The sequence below is a fragment of the Alosa pseudoharengus genome, unplaced genomic scaffold, assembly GCF_046254945.1.
Source record: "Alosa pseudoharengus isolate Yale_2024_CS ecotype anadromous, Long Island Sound unplaced genomic scaffold, YU_APseudo_1.1 YU_APseudo_1.1_scf_12, whole genome shotgun sequence".
Classification (NCBI taxonomy): Eukaryota; Metazoa; Chordata; class Actinopteri; order Clupeiformes; family Clupeidae; genus Alosa; species Alosa pseudoharengus.
The window spans coordinates 6,002,593-6,025,101 of NW_027468587.1; the positions used below are offsets into that span (position 1 = coordinate 6,002,593).

At 43.8% G+C, this 22,509-nt stretch overlaps 1 protein-coding gene across 1 annotated transcript in view; it reads right to left on the bottom strand.

The window, feature by feature from the left end:
- Positions 1–6,292: 6,292 nt before the first annotated feature.
- The window catches only part of trim35-28 (tripartite motif containing 35-28), a 39,974-nt gene continuing 23,757 nt past the window's right edge, over positions 6,293–22,509 (bottom strand). The window contains exon 7 of the mRNA XM_076279878.1: positions 6,293–6,876. Within this exon, the coding sequence (XP_076135993.1) occupies positions 6,325–6,876 (552 nt within the window). The 3' untranslated portion in view covers positions 6,293–6,324. The remainder of the gene's footprint in view (positions 6,877–22,509) is intronic.

The window sequence follows — 22,509 nt, forward strand, 5'->3', positions numbered from 1 at the left end:
TTTTGAATGAAATTCAATGTATTTTTCATTGACTTGGGGTAATCAAGGTGTAAGGCATATGATCAAGGTCAATATCATACCGAACTTCTCCTTTAAATGTTGAATACACACTAGTATGAAAATCACAGCCTTCATATGGGCATGGAATGTTAATTTCAAATGACTACGCACATAGTGAAAAAATCTGCTTCAGTGCAGGGCTCCCCATATATCTGAAAAGTGCATAAACAATCCATATGAACACAAGGTATTGGTTGTTGCCAAATAAACCCGCCATGTCTTAGACGATAATGCTTAAATAACTGACCTCTTTTGTCTGCCGAAAAAATGCAATGCGTACATTTCCACTGCATGCTTACACTACCATCTTCTAAATTCGCAGCTAACCTTAACTTTGATTCTGTATTCACTACCTCCTGCTTTAAAATTCTAAATTAGCTGCCAACTTTGAATTGGACAGTCATTTACTAGTAGCTAGTTAAAGTTACACATTAATTTATCCAACTGTTAACTCATTGAATGCCAAGCTGTTTTCGGGAGCTTTGTCCTAGAGTGCCAGCAATCTAGACCATTGTTGATGATTTTTGTACAGCCACAGCATATTCTGTTATAGCTATTAACACGTACAATAGCTCAATTAAAAGGTGAGACTTTAAGCTCTCAGTGGGTGCAAACCGTGTATTTCTACACGCCTCTGTTCCTGAGAAATCTCAAGCTAAACAGTGGCTAGTTTTCATCAAAATCGCTGTTTTTTTTTTCTAGAAATGGAGATATAACCCTGTTACTTACTCATGTAAACATTCCGGGAAGTGATCAGTGAGACCTGGCGAGACTGCCACCTCGTGATAGACCCACGAAAATTGCCTGGTTTTGACCTGACGTGCATGCGTCACTGATTCGACCCAAAGCGGCAACCGAGTTATGATAAAATGTCCAGATAAAATGTCCAAATTGTGCATTTTCATGAGTTTCACGATCGTCATATATTTCATTTCTATTCATCACAGAGTTCCCAAAATCACATATAAGGTGTATTAGAGTGTCTAGTTTTGTAATTTTAAAAAAAGGGTAATATTACGTTTTTGGCACTCAACGCATGGGAAGGAAAAACGTAATATTACGTTTTTGGCACTCAATGAGTTAATGCAAAACATCTGTGGTGTGGTGGGGGGAAGGGGGGCCATCGATCTAACGTTAGCTCCTTCGAACCAAAAACATGCATGGGCAAAATAAAAACAGTTCACCAACATGTATATCCTTACAGCTTACCACAAAGTCTTCCGAAAGGAAAAGGTCTGATGTTTATTTTTTATCTTCTGAATGCTTTTAACAACGATTCTTCGGAAGAGCAAACTGAAAGGGCGAAAATTCAAATCACTCCAGCACAGTAACGTTAACGTCTTCCTTGTATGGGTGGTGTCTAGAAGGGATGCAGCTTAGGGTTAGGATTAGGGTTAGGTTACTTCCTGTCCTGATACTGTTTATTTCTATGGAGATTTCACTGGAGATTTCACTATCTGTTACGTGACTTCCGTTGTTAGCTGTATCCCATCTAGCCACAACCAAGGGGGCAGGCGAATTCCCGGAAGTAGAAGCATCGATGTAGCGGTGGTTATCAACTCTCTGCTAACCCCATAGAACGCCCATTCATTTAGGATTTTTTTGAACTCCCATAACTTCATATAACATATATCATGTGCCGATATTTTAGCTTCTGTGTTATCTACATAAACAATAAAAGGCAAAACAAGACTCGATTACCTCGTACGTAACGTTAGGTTCCCGTAAGAAGAATGTTTAGCATGTCCGGTTGAAGGGAAGCTAACGAGTTAACCGTATTGTTTGGATAAGAATCGTAGTCCAGCCAGCACGGAAACTCGTGATCTATGTAGCCTACAATAGCATTGTATGTTAAGGTAAAGCATAGAGGCAAGTAAACCTAATGAAAAACAGTAGTTTTACCGTTAGGTAGTCTAACGATAATCATTTCAGAGGTTTTCGATGGATTGACCGTAGGTCAGAAAAGTGGAAAGAAGATTAGCTTCAAGGCTAGAAGCTATAACTTTTTTGTTTTGTTTTACCATGACTGTTTTTGAAGATGATCATGTGTGGTAGTTTCAACATTAACACGACTTGATATCACTTGTGAGGATGATATTAATAATAATACATAAATAAATGTTTAACTTTGAAGACAAAGGAAGTGTGAGAAGAATTTCTGTGTATCTATCATATGAGTTACAAGATTCAGTTCGATGGTTAACGTCACGAAGTTTAGTGCGAGTCTGCGCAGTACTGGGGGGACCAACTGAAAAATGACTCAGTGCCCTCCCATTGAGAACGACGGAGTCTGTTCGTCCATTTCTTTTACTGTCTATGGCCACAACCCCTTGTATGCTCCCACTTCTTCTTCTTCTTCAGGGTTTAATGGCAGATTGGACACCTATCGGTGCATTACCGCCACCTGCAGGATGATTCAGCCCATTAACTCATCAGCCTCTTAGATTCTGGCAGCTAGGCCAGAAGCTTTTAAAAACCTAACTAGGCTTGATGTGACTTTAGTATCATTCAATCCAAGTAGAGTAGAGATAGTAGCAGTGGTAACACCCAGGCTATGAAGTTCATTAAAAAGTACACGCCTAACCCCACTGTATTGAATGCAATCTAGCAATACATGGGAAACTGTCTCAGAAACTTTACATACCTCACATAACATCCTGATGCTTGCCAATTAAGTGCAAATGCCCCAACCTAAGACGAGTTAAAGCCTGTGTTGCAGGTTAAACACCACTGTTGATTAATGGGTACATAAAGCACTCAATATATGTATATCATTTTAAAAATGTCTCCAAATGGTGTTAAATGCCAGTTTTTGTTGTTTTTAGCATTAGCGGGGTTTTTGTACGCAATTCGGTGATGACGTCACTTTGGGGACTACTTGATCTGCGCTTCATTCATTTCAATGCATTTCAATGGACATCGCGGTTACACTTTCAACATAAAGTTTGTATATTTACACTTCGAATTTCGTCACAGCATTTATATCACAGCTACCCTATGATCTACCAATAGTAATAACGGTGCCTGATATCAATTTAGTATTTTATCTGAATTTCGGGAGGTCATGTTTTGGAGGGTATGTTTTACATTCATTCCTATGGGAAACGGTCGCGGTTACACTTTCAACATAAAGTTTGTATATTTACACTTCGAATTTCGTCACAGCATTTATATCACAGCTACCCTATGATCTACCAATGGTAATAACGGTGCCTGATATCAATTTAGTATTTTTTCTGAATTTCGGGAGGTCTCGTTTTGGAGGGTATGTTTTACATTCATTCCTATGGGAAACGGTCGCGGTTACACTTCCAACATAAAGTTTGTATATTTACACTTCGAATTTCGTTACAGCATTTATATGACAACGACCCTATGGTCTAACAAAGATAACAATGTCTTCCGATTTTAGTTTAATGCAATTTTCTGAATTTGAGAGGCCTCGTTATGAGGCTACATAATGCACCTATTCAGTTCAATGTATTGTAGCGTCGGCGCATAAAGACTGTGTTAGCGTTCTCCAGCGAAGGGCATGCTGGGACACGAGGGTGAACAATCGGGGGGTTTATGTCGTTATTCCCCTAAGTTAGAAGTGTAAAGTTGGTGTTTTTATCGTAACCTGTTTCCCTTTTTAGTTATCCCTCATGTGTGTTCCTTTTTGTGTGGGGGGCTGGACCTCCCCTGTTGGTGTAGTATGTGTGTTTCCTTGACCTGCCCTGTGTGTATTGTAATCTGGGTCTGAGTCCCTGCCCTCGTTCGTGAGCCAATAAAGCTGCCATTGAACAACGTTGGTGTCATGTGCATTAAACGTTACATTGGTGTCAGAAGCGACTTTCGAACATGGATGCCTCCAATGCTGGACTGAGTGGCGGAGCTGCCCCTGCCCCGGGAGTCTACGTGAGGGCAGGCGACCTGACCCCGGGGTGGGGGCCGATCGAGCTCCCGCCAGCCCTTTTCAGGGCTCCGAAGGCTCGCACTACGGCTCGGCGACGGAGGGAGAGGAGGAGGGGCGCCATCATCAAAGCCTGGCTCCGCGCGGCAGACGAAGCGCCGGGAGATCTCTGTTCGGAGGAGGAGGGCCGTGGACTCGAGCCGCGTGAGGAGGAAGTGAGCGGGTTCCTCGGGAGAGACTCGGGCCTGCTGGCAGCGGAGAGCGCGCCAGGGGCGAGGGAGGAACAGAGCGGCGACGAGAGCGGGAACGAGAGGGAGAGCGGCGCGGAAGACGGGCCACCTGAATTGCTGGTCGAAGTGGGGCCGGAAAGGCTGCCCCCGCCGGGGGAGAGACAGCGAGAGCTGGCGGCTCACTTCCGTCCCTCCTCGACGAGCCGACTGTGGGTGCCGGAGAGAAGCCCGTTTGTCGCGGGGGAGATGGAAGCGGCGAGGATGATGGGGAGCCTGGGCGGCCGCGCTTGCTTCGCGCCATATTGGAGCCACGAGGGGTGCGGGGACTTTTGGGTAGGGAAGAGGGTGGGGGCCCTCTAGAGTGTGACTGTTTTTGTGTGTGTTTTAACTTTTGGGTGCGTGTGAGGGGCACCGTGCAGTGCTAGGCGCTAGTTCTAGTTGGCCTGTTGGCCGGCGCCTTTAAAAAAAAAAAAAAAGTTCGCTGTGTGGAGTTCGATAGCACGACCATCTCGGGGGTCGTGCCTTCGCCGAGACCGCGAAGGAGTGGAACTGGCCGGGAACAGAGCAGTACGGCTCTGCGAGATGGCAACACGAGGAGGGACGCCGAAGACGGTAGATGCAGCGGGAGAGCTCAGCGCGGTCCGGTTGCTGTGGAGTCGGTGCTTGTCTGTCCCGGTCGGCGACTCGACGTGAGTTGGCGGTACTGTCGCACTGGACTGAGTGGCGGGCGACGCGCGCCGACGCTAGCATGTGGCTACCTCGTGGTCGTTGCCGAGGACGGCAACGGCTTGTTGGGGGAGCTATGTAGCGTCGGCGCATAAAGACTGTGTTAGCGTTCTCCAGCGAAGGGCATGCTGGGACACGAGGGTGAACAATCGGGGGGTTTATGTCGTTAGAAGTGTAAAGTTGGTGTTTTTATCGTAACCTGTTTCCCTTTTTAGTTATCCCTCATGTGTGTTCCTTTTCGTGTGGGGGGCTGGACCTCCCCTGTTGGTGTAGTATGTGTGTTTCCTTGACCTGCCCTGTGTGTATTGTAATCTGGGTCTGAGTCCCTGCCCTTGTTCGTGAGCCAATAAAGCTGCCATTGAACAACGTTGGTGTCGTGTGCATTAAACGTTACAGTATTATGCTTATAACATTACGACACTTTTTTTGTTACTGTCAGTGAACAGCACCGAATGAAAGTCAACATGTTCTTTATATCTAGTGATAGTGATCATGTCGTTAGTTCAGGTAAGTAGGCTACCGGGCAAACTTAGTCAGAAGATCAGAATATGAAGCATCATGATAGCTAGCTGGGCTAACTTTTTAGTCCCACCTGTGAGCCATCCCAGTTAGATAACTTAGCTTCTAGCTGCCGCCGATTAGGCTGGTCGTGTCTTCAGCATGAATATTTTCGATAACTACTGCTCGTGATTGATTGCCATTGACATCGTCAGGGTACGGCTTACCAAAGAGGGAGAAAATATGGGCAAGTCGCAGTTTTGCAGGTGCTTGTGTGGGCTGTGCCGTCCCGATGGAAACTGTGGTGAAGAGCTGCAGTAACTAGGGAAGCGAGTGCATTTTGGCCGCTGGTCGAGGAGCTCCCCTGTGACCAGCATAATGACATGATCTATCTAGCTATCTATCTGTCTATATACATATCTAGGCTATCTATAGCCTATCTATTTATCTATAATCTGCGCTATCTACTGCTGAACAATCCCTTACTCGTCTCTCTTTACTCCTCTCTCGTTACTCTCAAGGGTCTCAAGGTGGGCTTTGGTCTGTAGTCTCCCCAAGGTGATGTAATGCAATGCATTGTGGGGGAAAGGAGAATCACTTCAAATGCTGTGAAATAGTACCTGCTTTTTCGTATTATATTCCGTTTTGTGATACCCAACAACATCAAATACAATGGATAACAGTTTAAATGTTTATTATCAACAAGCAAATTGTGCAAATTCGTTGGAAAATGAACCCTGCAACACGGCCTTTAAAGTAACTTGCTGGAACCTATCCCCAGATACTTGAATTTCTTGAATTTCCCCTTGAGGATCAATAAAGTATCTATCTATCTATCTATCTATCTATCTATCTATCTATCTATCTATCTATACGTTGCTAGTGGACTTGACAGCCGGCTGAATTGAATAAAGGTGTCTACCTTTTACATCCTGATCCCACTGAAACTGCCATGACGAGTTGAATTGAAATAGTATCTTTATCTAAGCTTTTCTTGGCTATTTTGTCTGCCACCTCATTCCCAATTATGCCCATATGGGCTGGGACCCACAAGAAGGCGACCTCATGCCCTAGCTTATAAAGATTATACCAATTTAAAATAATTTCCCCGATAAGATCAGGCCTAGCATTTGAAGACCGGCTTTTTAGACTGTTAAGGACTGAAAAAGAGTAAAAAAAAGAGCAGATTACCGCATCTCTGGGTCCTTCTTCCAGCACCCACTGAAGGGCTTTCAGGATAGCCACAGATTCTGCTGTGAAAACAGCCATATCATCATTCAGTCTGAATCCGATTCTTACGTTGGATTGAGGGATGAATGCACAGCCAGTTTTTCCCGACTCTGGGTCTTTGGATCCATCAGTATAAATTTGCACACTGGAGTCCCAGTTAAGCTGAATGTACTCCATAGATGAGTCGCTGGAGAATTCTGCATCTTCATTGTGTTTGTCCTCATGCAATTTGAAGTCAAACTGAGGGGAAGGGAGAAGCCAGTTAGGGACTGATCCCCAATTAAAGGATTTTGCATGCTCCCACTTCTTCTTCTTCCCTGCAGAAATACGCGCAAGGGCGCCTCCTAATGGTAGAAATTTGTCACTGTTGAGGTTACTTGTCTCAGACAAGTTGACCTCAGTCTTATTATGAAGTATCATGCTTTTTTCAACATGGAAGTAACTGTTACTTTACTCAAATCATTAAGATGCACACATTTGTTGCTGAAAGTAAAGTAAACAAGGTTAATGCAAGTTTACACAAGTGTTAGATTTTACAGTGTACTGTGTGTTTGCAGTTTAAGGTGCTCTAAGCGATGCCACGTGTTTTTTAGGCTAAAACATTTTATGTCTGCAAACATCACCTAACCAACCGCTAGCTGTCTGTGTCCTGAATACATTGTAAAAAAACACAATCTCTGTGGAACATAAAAACATAAACTGTTCCAGCAAATCACACTCCCATATCAATGTAAAAGATGATTGAACTGACAAGAAGCAGACTTCGCAACAGTGGAATCAACTGTAACTAGAGCCCGACCAATTTATCGGCGGGCCGATATTAGGCATTTTCCAAACTATCGGTATTGGCATTTATAATGGCCGATAAATTAATATTTTAAAAATAAAATAAAAACGGACGAAACACCCTTCAACCATGTCATGAGTGTTGGCGTTGTATAGTTTGTCCGCCAGAGGGCACTCTACACCGTCCCTGCTGGCAACACTCGTGTATAACGCGCCACACATCCTGCAACCTGCTGATCCAGCCAGAGTCGGGCAGAGAGAACCAGTTATCCGCGAGTAAGATCATCAGTGAAGTGTGTTCATGGTGATTTGGTCACGAGACATACATTGCTTGAAATAACAATTAAAAGAACATCCCCATCAGTTCTCTTAACTTAAATAAGCATGACAAAATTCGTGAAAACAATGTCCAGTTTTGCTGCTGTTAAATAAGCCGAGAGTGAAGCGGAATTAGCTAGTAATTACGTTACGTTGTTACAGTGTAGTTGACTCTGTCCTTTTAACTTTTGACAATGTGACTGAAAATGTATTTCTTTAACGTAATAGCGTGACAGTTATAGCAGTGAGACGTATCATCTCTCCCCGGCCTGTTATTTTGAAAGCGTATGTTTTACAATTTGCAGTATGACTTTATCCATTGCTAAATTAGGGCTCATCATAGACTAGCTAACCACAAAGCTAGCTAATGCCATGAATATCAGTCGAAGACCGAACGTTAACATTAATGAGCTTGGAAACCACAACGAACTTACTCTGCCTAAATAAAGTAATGATTTATAACTAGAAAAGCATTTCCTGAAGGAAATACAGTGCATGAAAAAAATATGATGTAAAATATCATACAGAGTAAAAACAAACTATATTGGTTGCTAAGTAGATGAGGTTTAATATAGTTGGAATGACTGAACAGTTAAATAGGTGGATAGTTTAAATGGTTAAATTATTTAGGTAGATAGTTGACGATAACTGACAGTTGGAATGGCTCTAATGTTTGCTAGCAGTTATGCTAACTATGTTAACAAAGATAATAATGTTAACCAAGTTACTATGCTAACCATGTGACTTAGCTAACCTAGCTAATTATTTTTAGTAGTTATGTTAACTATGCTAACTAACATGCTAACTATGTTAACCATGTGACTTAGCTAACTTAGCTAATCATTTTTAGCAGTTTTACTAAAAATTTTAACTAGCATGCTAACATGCTAACCATGTGACTTAGCTAACCTAGCTAATCATTTTTAGTAGTCATGCTAACTAACATGTTAACATGTTAGCATGCTAACTATGCTAACCATGTTACTTAGCTAACTTAGCTAATCATTTTTAGGAGTTTTGCTAAAAATGCTAATTAACATGCTAACTATATTACTTAGTTAACTTAGCTAATCATTTTTAACAGTTTTGCTAACTATGCTAACTAGCATGCTAACATGTTAGCATGCTAACTATGCTAACCACGTTACTTAGCTAATCATTTTTTGCAGTTTTACTAAAAATGCTAACTAGTATGTTAACACGCTAACATGCTAACTATGTTAACCACATTACTTAGCTAACTTAGCTAATCATTTTTAACAGTTTTGCTAAAAATGCTAACTAGCATGCTAACATGCTAGCATGCTAACTATGTTAACCATGCTAACTAGCTACAGTGGGTAGGAGTCATAGTTGATGACAAGTAACAGTTACAATGGCTGAACAGTTAAAAAGTTCAGTAGTTTAAAGGGTTAAATTGTTTAACAGTGAAATATTGTAGTGAGGACTTTTATTTTGAAACAGTTTTTGGCAGAGGAAGCAGTTGGACAGGATGTGTAGTCTTAATAGGGCCAGTTTGTATGCCTAAAGCCTGAAAGTGGCAGTTGATCCAGGTGGCCCGAACACCTGCCATAGGATTCTAATTGCTGTGATGTCATAAAGGGCAATGTTAAGTCAATGGGGAAATTTTGAAAGTTACAAAGATGAAAAATACATAGCACTCTTATCCCAAGTAAGACCTACTTAACAAAGTTTGAATGAAGTTTCTACGTTAAACGGTTGAAGCTGCATTAAACGCGTTAGCGGAAGAATAAGAATAAGAAGCCTAGGAAGAACAGTACAGTGCATTTTCATGCACTGTAATAAGAAGCCTAGGAAGAACAGTACAGTGCATTTTCATGCACTGTAACTAGTATATCTGTAGTTACAGTCCCTGCATTGTAAAATGTAAGTTAGACGTGCGAGGAGTGAACATTTAGACATAGAGAAAAAGTATCAAACGTAGCTTGTGCAAAACGTAGCTTGTGCATAAAAGTTAGCTTTTCTTTTACACGTGTGTAAAATCCAATGACGTCAAGTGTGCGTTTCAGACTGTCGTTCAGCCGCAGCATTAACGAGTTACATAATGGATTTAGATTACTAAATAGTAGGTTTTAGAAGGCAGGCAGCAACTGATGATTGAAAATGGTTTGATGTAGCTTGATGGAAATAATTTTAAAAGTGCAGGTAAAGGGATAAGCAAGCTGACATTGTAATTATAAGGTAGCTTATAAGGCAATAGTGACTAATTATTACACACGCACACTCAAACATTTAAGAGTGACCTTTATCTTGTTTAATGATAATACAAATGATGATGATAGTAATAATGTCATCATTATTTTTTGTAATTATTAAGTCTTAGTTTGATTTGGTTGCTGTTGTTATTATGTTTTTGTTCAAAAGACTAAGTTTCATATCTTAAGTTTCTATTTTTATACATTTTATTTATCAGACCTTTAATATATTTCGATGTTCCTCTGTTCCACTGTGACAATATTACTTAAAAATAAACAAGTTTGTTTTTGAAATGCATTATCATATTATTTTAGTCAATACTCATAAATAACTACAAATAACTAATGTTAGGGAAATCTGTTAATGTTTTGTTGCGCGTTTCTGAAAAAATATATATATCGGCCGATATATCGGAATATCGGATTTTTAAATTAACAAATATTTGTATCGGTATCGGCCTTCAAAATCCTTTATCGGTTGGGCTCTAACTGTAACATACCAAACTACCCACCATCATTTCCGTAACCAATGAATTTTGAAAACTCTTCGCATCTGGTAGGTCTTTGCGTCCGTCTCCTCCATTATTTCTGCATACCTCGGCGGATGTTATCCCTTGCATACAGTAAATCCTCATGTCAAATCTAGTAAGTGGTTTTAATACTGTCCTGTAGTGAGAATGAACATCAGCTATTAGGTACTCAGGGTCATGGGGTCCATGTCCTAATGTTCTCCCTCAGTATCTTATCTGTATCGTTTTCAAATTTTAGTCTTGTAGCACTTGACACACCTGACAATTCAAGCTCCTGAAGTTTTTTTCAACTTTCAGTGTTCTAAGGAGATGATGAAACAGAAAAGACAGACATAATGCTTTTAAGCTGTCTACAGGGTGACATAAAATTGGCGGCACAAACAAAAAAATTGGGTTTACAATCCATGTTGACCATTTTGGCTCCCTCATTTGATTTTCTTTTGAGCTGAATATAGGGAATTTCCCAAGGGATATCATTGGGCACCCGCCCTATTCTTATGGATAACCCCTAAGCAACAAAAAACAGCAAAAAAAAAAAACGACAAAACAGGTTCACCAAGATTCTGGCCTTTGGCTCCCAGAATCTTGACATTTTGGCTTATTAGACAAAAAATGACAAGAATTACAGAGGTATTTAAGTATTTGAAATACTCTAAATACAATCCCTCAAAGTATTTTGTTACAAACTACATTAGATTTGCTCCAATCCTGCAAAATACAAATTACAAAATACGCTAAAGTAATTAAATACGTATTTAAAATACATAATTAAAATACTGCCTTGTCTGTCTGTAGGCTAGGCTACTGTGTGATATTGATTTACACTACAGCAAAAAATCAACAAGTAGTCTAACAACACGTTTTCAGCACCACTGTTGCAGAAATCACATCCTTTTGATTTTTTGTAGGCTACATTTTTGCACATATAAGACAACATAAGGAAGCAGTACGGAAAACTTGTAGTAACTTATTTTCTAAATAACTTTCCGAGCCAGCAGTCTAGCCACAGCACAGCTGTTACAAGAGGGTCTGGTGTCCCTCTGTTATGATGCACTTCCTGCGACGGTCACTCGTGTCTAAATAGGCTTGTTCGACTTGAGGCTTGAGACTTGATGTGATGCATGCTGGGTTGAACACAGAGGTACTTTTAGTTGGACCAAAACTAAAGCGAGACATTGTTCTTAGTAATCTAGGGAACTTGGCGCACCAGGTCAAACCAAAAGTAACAAGCCTCGGTGTCATCTTAGATGCAGAGTTAAGTTTTAAGCCCCATATCAGTAAAGTTACTCAGACAGCCTATTTCCACCTGAGAAACATTGCCAAAGTGCGGCCCTTTTTAACTCAACAAGATGCAGAAAAACTAATTCATGCCTTTATCACTAGCAGGTTAGACTACTGCGATGCACTTTTCACTGGTCTTCCCAAAAAACATCTAAAGAAATTGGCACTCATACAGAACTCTGCGGCTAGACTTTTAACTAAGACCAAGAAGAAAAAACACATCACCCCTGTGTTGGCTGAACTGCACTGGCTCCCTATTTCCTATAGAATTGATTTTAAGGTTATGTTAATTACTTACAAAGCTCTGAATGGCATAGCACCTTCATATATCTCTGAGTTTTTAATATCTTATCAACCACAAAGGAAACTTAGATCATCCGATTCTAATCTTTTAATCGTACCCAAAGTGCTCCACAAGCAAAGTGGAGAAGCTGCTTTTATCCATTATGCCCCAAAACTATGGAATACCCTGCCTCTGTACATCAAGCAGGCGAGTTCAGTAAATATTTTTAAAAAAGATCTAAAAACATACCTGTATTGGAAAGCTTTTAGTTAACTCATCTTATCCTGTAGACTACTTTTTCAGATTATTCTACATCTGCTGCCATTTGAGGGCGCAGCCAGCCAGAAGCAGATGGGCTCCCTCTATTAAGTCAGGTTCTGCTCAAGGTTTCTTCCTGGAATATGGGAGTTTTTCCTTGCCACAGTTGCCATATGGCATGCTTGTGGGGGGAAAGGGTAAAGGCTGCCAGTCTTATGACATGTTATTTTCTATATTTTTGATACGTTGCTGATTGGATCATAAACGGCCACAGCAATGAAGAAAAGTGATTGATAATGACTGACTGTCTATTATTGTTACATGCTTCAAATGTAAAGCACTTTGAGCTGCATTCTGTGTATGAAAGGTGCTATACAAATAAAGCTTATTATTATTATTATTATTATTATTATTAACACAATGTATACTGGGATGGACGCAATGCTTACTGGTTAGAAATTCTGTCCGACTTCTGTCAGCCGTGGAGGGACTTACCACGGTGACACCATGTCACATGACCTTAAAATATCGCGGGAGTCTTAGCCTGCAGACAGATCTTTGCCTTCCACGAGCTACACAAGCTGAAACACGCCCTCATGACGTCAGTTCAGATATGGCCATTTGGGAGGAATCTCCTCATGACGATTTTGACGGGAGTCTCATGCTGCTTCCTTATGTTGGAATATGCGAAAATAAACAGAAATCGAAGGGATACCTTCTTATACGTGATTTCTGCAACAATGGTAGGCTAGCCTACTGAAAACGTTTGGATATTCTGTTATTTTCTGCTGTTGGTTAAATAGATAGACACACATATAGGGAAAACACTTGATATTGAATTTATGTGCTACAAAGCAGGCCTGTTAACTGTATGACAACAGTGGTTTATTTAAACTACATCATAAGAATTTATTTCGTCAGTCATCATGCTCATTTTAATGAGTAAGAATGAAAGTTCTGCTGTATTTATTGCAAACAAAATTCTGCGATATCTCCCGCGATGTCTCCCGCGAGTCACATCAGGCAGACTGTAGCCTGTCTGTCCGGGATGAGCTACCCTCTGTTGTAGCTCCTCCCGGCTAGCCTCTGAAGATCACGTTTACGTAGAAAGTCAGACTCAGTCCATCTCAAACAAGCCTAATGACTTAACTCCCTCTCGGTAGCTGGCTGGAATGCACCTCCCTTCCGTCGCATTAAGAGTCGTGCTGGTAAGAGAGCTTGTAGCCTGGGCTTTTAGCTTGATTGTTAGCACGCTCAACTCCTGATCCAAGGTGCTGCTGTTTGCAGTTTCGAGTCCGGGAGAGTTCAAGGCTGAGCCGCGCAATTCAACACAAGGCAGGTTACATTGGTACCATGACCCTGATCGGGAGTGAGGTTTACACACATAAATACAGGATTTGCGTTTAAAAGGGGAAGTGGAGGCTGCATGTATACTACAAAATTACAGAAATGGGGTGACCACCAACTAGATGATTTGGTCATTTTTAGCCCATATAGTGCTGGTCTACACCAGCTACTGCGAATATGCACACAGTATGATATTGATTTGGATATAAAATACAATGCTAAAAAGAGTAAGATCATGATTATCAGAAGTAAAGAACAGACAGTCAACCTTCCCTGACTTCTATCTCTGGCACTGCACTCAGTGTGTGCAGTGAGATTACTGTACATATTTGGGCCATATGCATATTGCAAATTACCTGTCTGATAACAAAGATGTCTGTAGGCAGCGACGGAAGCTGTATGCTCAAGCAAACATGTTGGGTCGTAAGTTTAGCATGTGCTCTGTATCTGTGAAGATCTCACTCTTCAGAACGTACTGTACACCTTTGTATACTGCCCACCTATGGTGTAATTATAAACAAGGCAGCATTAGAAAACTCACAGTGGTGTATAATGACAGCATGAGGCTGCTGCTGAGAGCTCCAAGAAGCTCCAGTGCAAGCCAGTTATTTGTCAGTGTTGGGGTACCTACCTGCTCTGCTGTTTTACGTAATCTGATGTATAGATTTATGTGTAGGGTATCTGTGTCAGAAAATGACTTAATTGCTGTGTTGGCTAATCCTGTACGCAGTTCTGTAAGATTTTCCTCCAGACTGTGGAACCATTGGCGAAAATGTCTGTATGCTAGACATTGAATAGTGTGGGAGGCTTCTTTGTATCTTTGTATTTTTACCCTGTGTGTTTTTCTACTGTTTTTTTACTGTGATATGGATCCCCCTGGGTCTGAAATAAAGAATTGTATAGACTCTGAAAAGGAGGACAAGTTGTGTCTAAAAGTGAGGAAAACTTGGCCAAAATGAGGACAACCCCCAATTTCTGTTTAGGGGAGGGTGTGCTAGTAAAAACGTCAACATTAGCTATTTAGACACCATTAACAGCATTAAACAGTGTGATACTTATGACTTACAGGGCAGCTGTGGGCTACTGGTGGGCAGCGTGGCATACTGGTTAGCGCTTCAGACTTGGAACCGGAGGGTGGCCGGTTCGAACCCCGACCAGTAGGAAGCGGCTGAAGTGGCCTTGAGCAAGGCACCTAACCCCTCACTACTCCCTGAGCGCCGCTGTTGTTGCAGGCAGCTCACTGCGCCGGGATTAGTGTGTGCTTCACCTCACTGTGTGCTGAGTGTGTTTCACTAATTCACGGATTGGGATAAATGCAGAGATCAAAAGAGTATATATACTTATACTTATACTTACTTACAGTTCAGAACAAAATGATTTATACCCCTGGCAAAATGTAGTGTTGACTTTCTCTTGACCAATATGTATGTTCTGACTTAAAATGACACTGTCACATGCCAAAAGGTTGCAAGACAATGTGGGAAAACATGGAATCAAAAAAAGCATTTTTATGAAAAATGGCATGTCCAAAATTATTCATACCCTTTTTAAATAATCAATAAACCTATTTTTGGATCGCATCTCACTAGAAATATCAAATAACCCTTCTGGTAATAACTCAAAAGACCATCACTCTCCAAATTACTAAATTCATAGCCCTGCTGGCCCCCTCTGCCTGAGACTCAGTTTTCGCCATTTCATTTACCAATCACTTATCAACCTTAGCAAACCTGCCTCACCATTGTCCACCATACCCCCTCACTACTCAGATCACTCACCACACACACCAATACATAAATACAGCAATTGAGACAAATCAGCAGGATTGGGATAACACCCTCTCACCCTCTCCCCCAAATTGATCCTCTATGTCTCTGTAACCAGACTTACAGTCTAGATTTGATTTGTATTCCCCTTTACACCAGCACAATGAGAATTTTGGAGGCAGATGTATTAATGGTTGTCTTTATTACTAATGTTCTTTCAATAAAAATATTCAATTCAATAAATATGTCTTAAAATGGCTATTTTGCACAGATAATATTTACAAAATCCAAACAGCTTCAATCCATACATCAGTGTCCGATAGCAGAGCGTCAGTGTCCAATAGCAGAGAGAACGTCCACTTCAATAATCCACTTGTCAGTCAGTCTACCGTTACATCCGCCACGCCAGCAGGGGGAGAGAGTTCATCTAGTGCGAGTCACTTCCGGGAAACCAGCGACGGAGCGATCAGCTGATGAGGTAAACAAACAATCAGTGCGCGACCTGCCCAGCGCCGGCAAATCCAAACAACGGCTACAGTATGGCTACTTCCCTTTAGTTGGATATCTGGACGCAGCTCACAAACGATGCATCCACAATCATTTATGCTCGGTCCCTCTTTCTGGATGGGGAAGGACCTGGAAACACACAAGCAACGGACCTCAGGCCAGCTGATCACATACCACGAAAACAAAGAGTAAGGCCGGACACGCAACAAGTAAAAGAGAAAGCACTTCCCTTTGTGTAGAGAAATGGCGAGCGTTGAGTCATCCAGTGCCAGACGAGCGGTCACTTCGGTCCGAGCCAGGAGACGGGGACAACAGCCGTGAGGAGATCAGCGCCACGGTAGCCTTCAGTCGTGCCAGGGTTCACTCCGACAAGCTCATGAGAGTCCTATTTATTGGGAGACTGATCCATGATGGACGAATAGGATCGCAAATGTCATTGGGTTCGGGAATGAGGCCATTAGGATCAGGTGCCTTTGATTGATACGTCCATGACCAGGTAAACACAGCACACAATCGTGATGACACCACAACAATCAATAATAATAATAATAATAATAACTTCAATTTATATAGCGCCTTTCAAGATACCCAAGGTCGCTTTACAAGAGTGGGAGTAGGGGGTAGGGGCAGGGTGGGGGTTTAGGGAGGATAGGCAAGAGAGAAGAGGTGTGTTTTGAGGTGCTTTTGGAACTGTGTCAGAGAAGTGGTGGAACGGATAGGAGGGGGCAGGGTGTTCCAAAGGGTAGGGGCAATTGCACAGAAAGCCCTGTCACCAAAGGTCTTGAGTCTGGTGCGGGGAGTGGAGAGTAAGTCCTTGCTGGTGGAGCGCAGGGACCGTGACTGGGTGTACGGTGGAGGAGGTCAGTGATGTACTTGGGTGCCAGTGAGTGAAGTGATTTGTAGGTGAGGAGGAGGATTTTGTAGCTGATGCGTTGTTTGATTGGCAGCCAGTGGAGTTTCATGAGGATGGGGGTGATGTGCTGCCAGGGCTTGGTGTGGGTTAACACCCTGGCAGCTGAGTTCTGGACATACTGCAATCTGTCTAGGGCTGTGTTAGGCAGCCCAGACAGGACACCATTGCAGTAGTCTAGACGGGAGGTGACAAATGCATGAATGAGAGTTTCGGTGACTGAGTCGGTGAGTGACGGCCGGAGTCTTGAAATGTTGCGGAGGTGAAAGAAGGCAGATTTGGTGATGCTCTGGATGTGGAAACTGAATGAGAGTGTGGAGTCCAGAATGACGCCCAGGTTCCGCACTTTGGGAGATGGGGAGGTGGGACAGCCGTCGATGACCAGGGTGAGGTGTCCAACCTTCTTGAGCAGTGGTGCTGGGGCCACCACCATGAGCTCTGTCTTGTTGGTGTTGAGTTTCAGAAGGTTGTTGGTCATCCAGGTTTTGATATCATGCAGACAGTTGAGTTGTATTGGTGGGAGTTGTGAGGAGCGCTTGGTGCTGACATACAGTTGGGGGTCGTCTGCATAACAATGGAAACTGAGTCCATGGTTGCGGATGATCTGACCGAGGGGGAGCAAGTAGATGGTAAAGAGGAGGGGGCCAAGGACAGATCCCTGAGGGACGCCATGGTTAACTGTTGCAGTGGTGGAGTAGGAGCCTTGCAGAGTGATGTATTGTTTACGGTTGGAGAGGTAAGACTGGAACCAAGAGAGAGCAGTGTCGGTAAGGCCGATGAGCTCAGAGAGACGGGAGAGGAGGATGGAGTGGGAAATGGTATCGAAGGCAGCGGAGAGGTCGAGGAGGATGGAAACAAGGCCGTTGTCTGCAGCAATCAGGAGGTCGTTTGTTATTTTGATGAGGGCGGTTTCGGTGCTATGATGGGGTCTGAAGCCCGATTGGAGAGGTTCAAAGAGCTCATGGTGGGACATGTGATGTTGTAGCTGGGCAGCCACTGCTCTTTCCAAGATCCTGCTCAGGAACGGAAGGTTGGAGATCGGACGGTAGTTGTTGGGGTCATCTGGGTCCAGGCCTGTCTTTTTGAGTGTTGGGGTCACGGCCGCCAACTTAAAGCTGGAGGGTACCACACCAGAGCCAAGTGAGGCGTTGATGATGTCAACCACCGGGGGGCAGATGTTGGAGAGACAGGCCTTCACAAGGGTTGTGGGTAGTGGATCCAGACAGCAGGATGAAGTCCCGGCTTTGGTCAAGAGGTCGAGGACTTGATCAGCATCCAACAGGGAGAAGGTGGAGAGGCGGCGCTGTGGTGGGCAGAAGGATGGTACATGTCCTGCCGAGGTAGTGTGGCCGGCGGGGAGGGTGTAGATGCCTGGAGCTGCTGGTGGATGGTGGCCACTTTCTGGTGGAAAAAGTCCAGGAACCTGGAGCAGAGGTCAGCGGCATCAGAGGGTTGCGGAGGGTCGGGAGGGTCAAGGAGGCGGTTGATGTTGGAGAAAAGCATTTTCGGATGCTTTTATTGGCTGTTCATAAGTGTGGAGTAATGGAGTGTTTTTGCCTGGGTGAGAGCCTCTTTGTAGCACTTGATGTGGTCTCTGTAGGCTTCGAGGTGGACAGTGAGGCCGGATCTTTTGTGACGCCTCTCAAGCCGGCGCCCCATGGACTTAAGCCTCCGCAGCTCTGGGGTAAACCAGGGAGCGGGGCGGGTGTAGGAGACCAGTTTGGTGGTGAGTGGAGCAACAGAGTCCAGGCTGAGGGCGAGGGCGCTGTTATAGTGTTCCACCAAGCCGTCAGCAGTGCGGTTAGAGGGGTGGATAGCGAGGTTGGCAGCTAGGGTGTTAGCCGGCGTAGGTATACACACACGCTTTGTGTTCCTGTATGTGATAGACCTTTTTGTAGGCTGCTTAGGGAGGGACACTGGGACAGAGAACAGGATGGCTTGGTGGTCGGAGACAGCCGGGTCCGTGCAGCAGAGATGGGAGGGGCTTAAGCCAACACAGCACACCAGGTCCAGGGTGTGCCCCTTGGCATGTGTAGGGCCCTGTACATGTTGTTTAATGTTAAAGCAGTCCAACAGTGAGAGGAAATCCACAGCGAAGGAACAGCTGCTGGAGTCTACATGGATGTTAAAGTCACCCAGTATGAGAGTAGCTGGGGACATGGGGCAGACCGAGGCCAGCAGGTCCGAGAACTCCTGTAGAAAGCAGGAGGAGGCTTTCGGGGGGCGGTAGACAAGAACCACCTGGAGCTGTGTGGCACCAGACAGCGTGAAGTGGAGGCACTCAAATGATGATGTTGTGACTGGGATTTCTTTTAACAGGATGTCAGTACGGTGTATAACAGCCAGGCCGCCACCACGGCCGCAGCTGCGAGGCTTTTGGATGTAGGAGTATCCAGAGGGAGTGGCTTGATTGAGTGTGATAAATTCATGGGGATTCTGCCATGTTTCAGTCAGGCAGAGAAAGTCCAAAGTTTTATCCAGAATTGTTTCGTGAAGGAGTAAGGCCTTGTTTTTGAGTGAGCGAACATTCAGTAGCATAAAAGAGGCAGATGGAGGCACTGTGATGGTAGACACAGTATTGGCAGCCACACTAACCAGGGGGCTCAGAAGGACAGGTGGTGGGCGTGGCCCAGGTCGATGACGTCGCCGAAGTGAGTTTGCCCTGACGGCCGGCACAGCCATAGTTATAGCCAGGTAAACAAACTTATGCCTGGTAGCCCGATGCACGTAGGGTGGACGGCGCAGGAGCCGAAGAGATTTTATCACCTCAAGGCAGTCCGAGAGCGCGTGCGGGATGATGTTCCTGAGTTCCATTGCGGAGTATTTGAAACGAGACATGATGAGATGTTCGGTTGTTAGCAGCCTAGCTTGGCGTGCTACTAGCTCCAGGCGAGTTGACAGGCCGGGAACGAGCCGCAACTGTAGCCCTCCGATGAGATGTTTGTACTTTGTCCAGGCGGTACAGCAGCCAGCCGAGATGGGACCAGGCCATCCACGTTGGAGCATCCACGGTAGGAGAATTCCAATATAACGTTAGTAGTTTAAACAGCCAGGAGAGATGGAAAGGTCGGATGCGAGAAGCGGCGACAAACACGCCAGCGTCCTCTCAGCAACCGGAAGTGATCGCACATGGCAGGATCAAGAGTGTATACATTGATTACACACATTAAAATGTACATTTCACACCCATACACACAATATATGAGAAGCCTATTTGCAAACAACTGGCCCACTATTAAATCAACCCAGAGAAAATGTTGAAATCAAAATAACATTGCACACGTGAACATCGTATCATCCGTGGCTACTACTGTCTGTGACATCTCCTCCCATGTATGGCTCACCGTCAACCTGCAGTTTTCCTCTGTGCTGCTCTGGCCTCCAGAGGCCTGAGACTGGCTCCCTTGTGGGGCGGTTGGGTGGATGAGCTGGAGGGGGATGTCTAGCGTGAGCGAGGATATGCACCTCCCTCAGGGTAGGACCTCCCTGCCACCACACCTCCACAGCCTTCCTCCTCCCTCCTCCCCTGTGACTGCCAGGGCTGGCTCCACTCTGTACACCTCACTTTTTAATGCTCCTCATGAGCACTAAACATTCACACCCCCACTCAAGAAAACTATAACTTAATCAATTAGGAATAGGGCCAGGTGGGGTGCTGAAGAGGCCCTGCACAGTCACGCCCCACCTCTTTTTAATGCATCTCATATTAGAGGAGGCACACAATCAATCCATAGGTAGAGCAAGGGCGGTGCTTGAGGGGAGACCTGAATAAGTTCTCCCCTCTGCTCAGCACCGCTTTTAATGCACTTAGACCAGGGGTGTCAAACATACGGCCCGCGGGCCATGTACGCGTGCCCGCGCGATGATTTTAAACGGCCCGCACGTCAGTCCCTGTTTTTTTGTGTGTCAACATGTCGAGGGCATATCCCATAGCATATTATTCAAAACAGGCGCCATCAGGCTACTCAACAAGGAGAGAAAACGTCCCTTGTGTGTGAGTGTAATGTGTATCACACCAAATTGGCCCACCATACCTTCCCAACTATGCACAGTATCCCATTAGCTACGTTATCAAAATTAACGCGCACACATCTTGTTTGAGCAGGAGACAGAATACGCATGTAGGCACGCAACTAGGCTACTTGTTGTTTTATTTTACTCGGCTATATATATGGTTATCAGCACACAATGTTGAGCTAATTCACTCACTCAATAGGCTACTCATCATGAATATCACAAGTTTAAACAACGAAAACAGAAAGGATGGAGGCAGCAAAGAGGAGTTATTCCAGATGGGCAAGAACAAGGTAGGCAATTGGTGTGCTTGTCAGAACGTTAGACTGCATTACAGCTGCATTACAGAAGCTCTTCTTCTCTGTATGCCAAATCATTGTTGTTGGTAATAAGGCTGAAAACAGTTGTATCGTCCGCACTTAATGACATGACTGCTGTTAAAACTGGCAGAGCAGTCATGCATCAGCAGTGTAAAGGGCTCAGTACGCACTAGGGTTTAATATTTTCCCCCAAAATTAGATGGATGGAAAAGACAACTCAATTCCCGGGAATCCCAGGAAATAGCTGTTTTTTTTTGTTTTGTCTTTAATAATAATAATAATAATAATATGTTTATTTTATATAGCGCCCTTCTCAAACCCAAGGTCGCTTTACATAGTAGGAAGGCAAGAAAACACAATAACAAACAAACAAAACAATACAACAAAGACAAGTTATCTGTATGGAGCTATGTATTGGGTGTGGACAAGTGATCATTAAACAGAAAGGTCTTGAGATGTGCTTTGAAGAAAGGAAGGGAAGGACAGGCACGAAGGGGTTGGGGGAGGGAGTTCCAGAGTTTGGGGGCCAAGGCACTGAAGGACCTGCCACCCAGGGTGGAGAGTCTGGAGCGGGGGGATAGCCAAGAGGTTTTGGTCAGAGGATCTGAGTGAGCGGGAAGGAGTGTAAGGGGTCGGGAGGTCGCGGATGTAGGGGGGAGCAAGGTTGTGGAGGGCTTTGAAGGTAAGTAGTAGTACTTTGTATTTGATCCGGGACGGAACTGGTAGCCAATGGAGTTGATGGAGAATGGGTGTGATGTGTGCTGATTGTCTGGTATGGGTGAGGAGCCTGGCTGCAGAGTTTTGAATATATTGTAGTCTTTGAAGGGTTTTGGTAGGGAGACCAGGAAAAAGTGAGTTGCAGTAATCTAGACGGGACATAATGAAAGAGTGAACCGAAGTATGTGCATCAACTGCAGAAACACCAATAGCAGACAGACGGGAGATTAGAACATTGTGGTTGATGGTGTCGGAAGCAGCACAAGGTGAAGGAGGATGAGAATGTTAAGTGAACCAGAGTCAGCAGACAGGAGGAGGTCGTTAACTATGCGTAGAAGGGCAGTCTCTGTACTGTACCTAAGTAATTTATCATTCAAATATGCATTCCCAAATCCCAAACTGACATTTTTTTATATTATTTGTATAATATAAAAAATAATAATAATATTATTACGGCAAAAGAACACAGTTTCTGTCCATCATCAACACAGTTTGCCATGATCAATTCTGCTGCATGATCAAGTGATCTGTGTGCGTGACTGCACCACTAATTATTTTTTATTTGTTCTTTTTTTTGGGACAGTGCATATAAAGTGGTTTTAAAATTATGAGTATGTAAG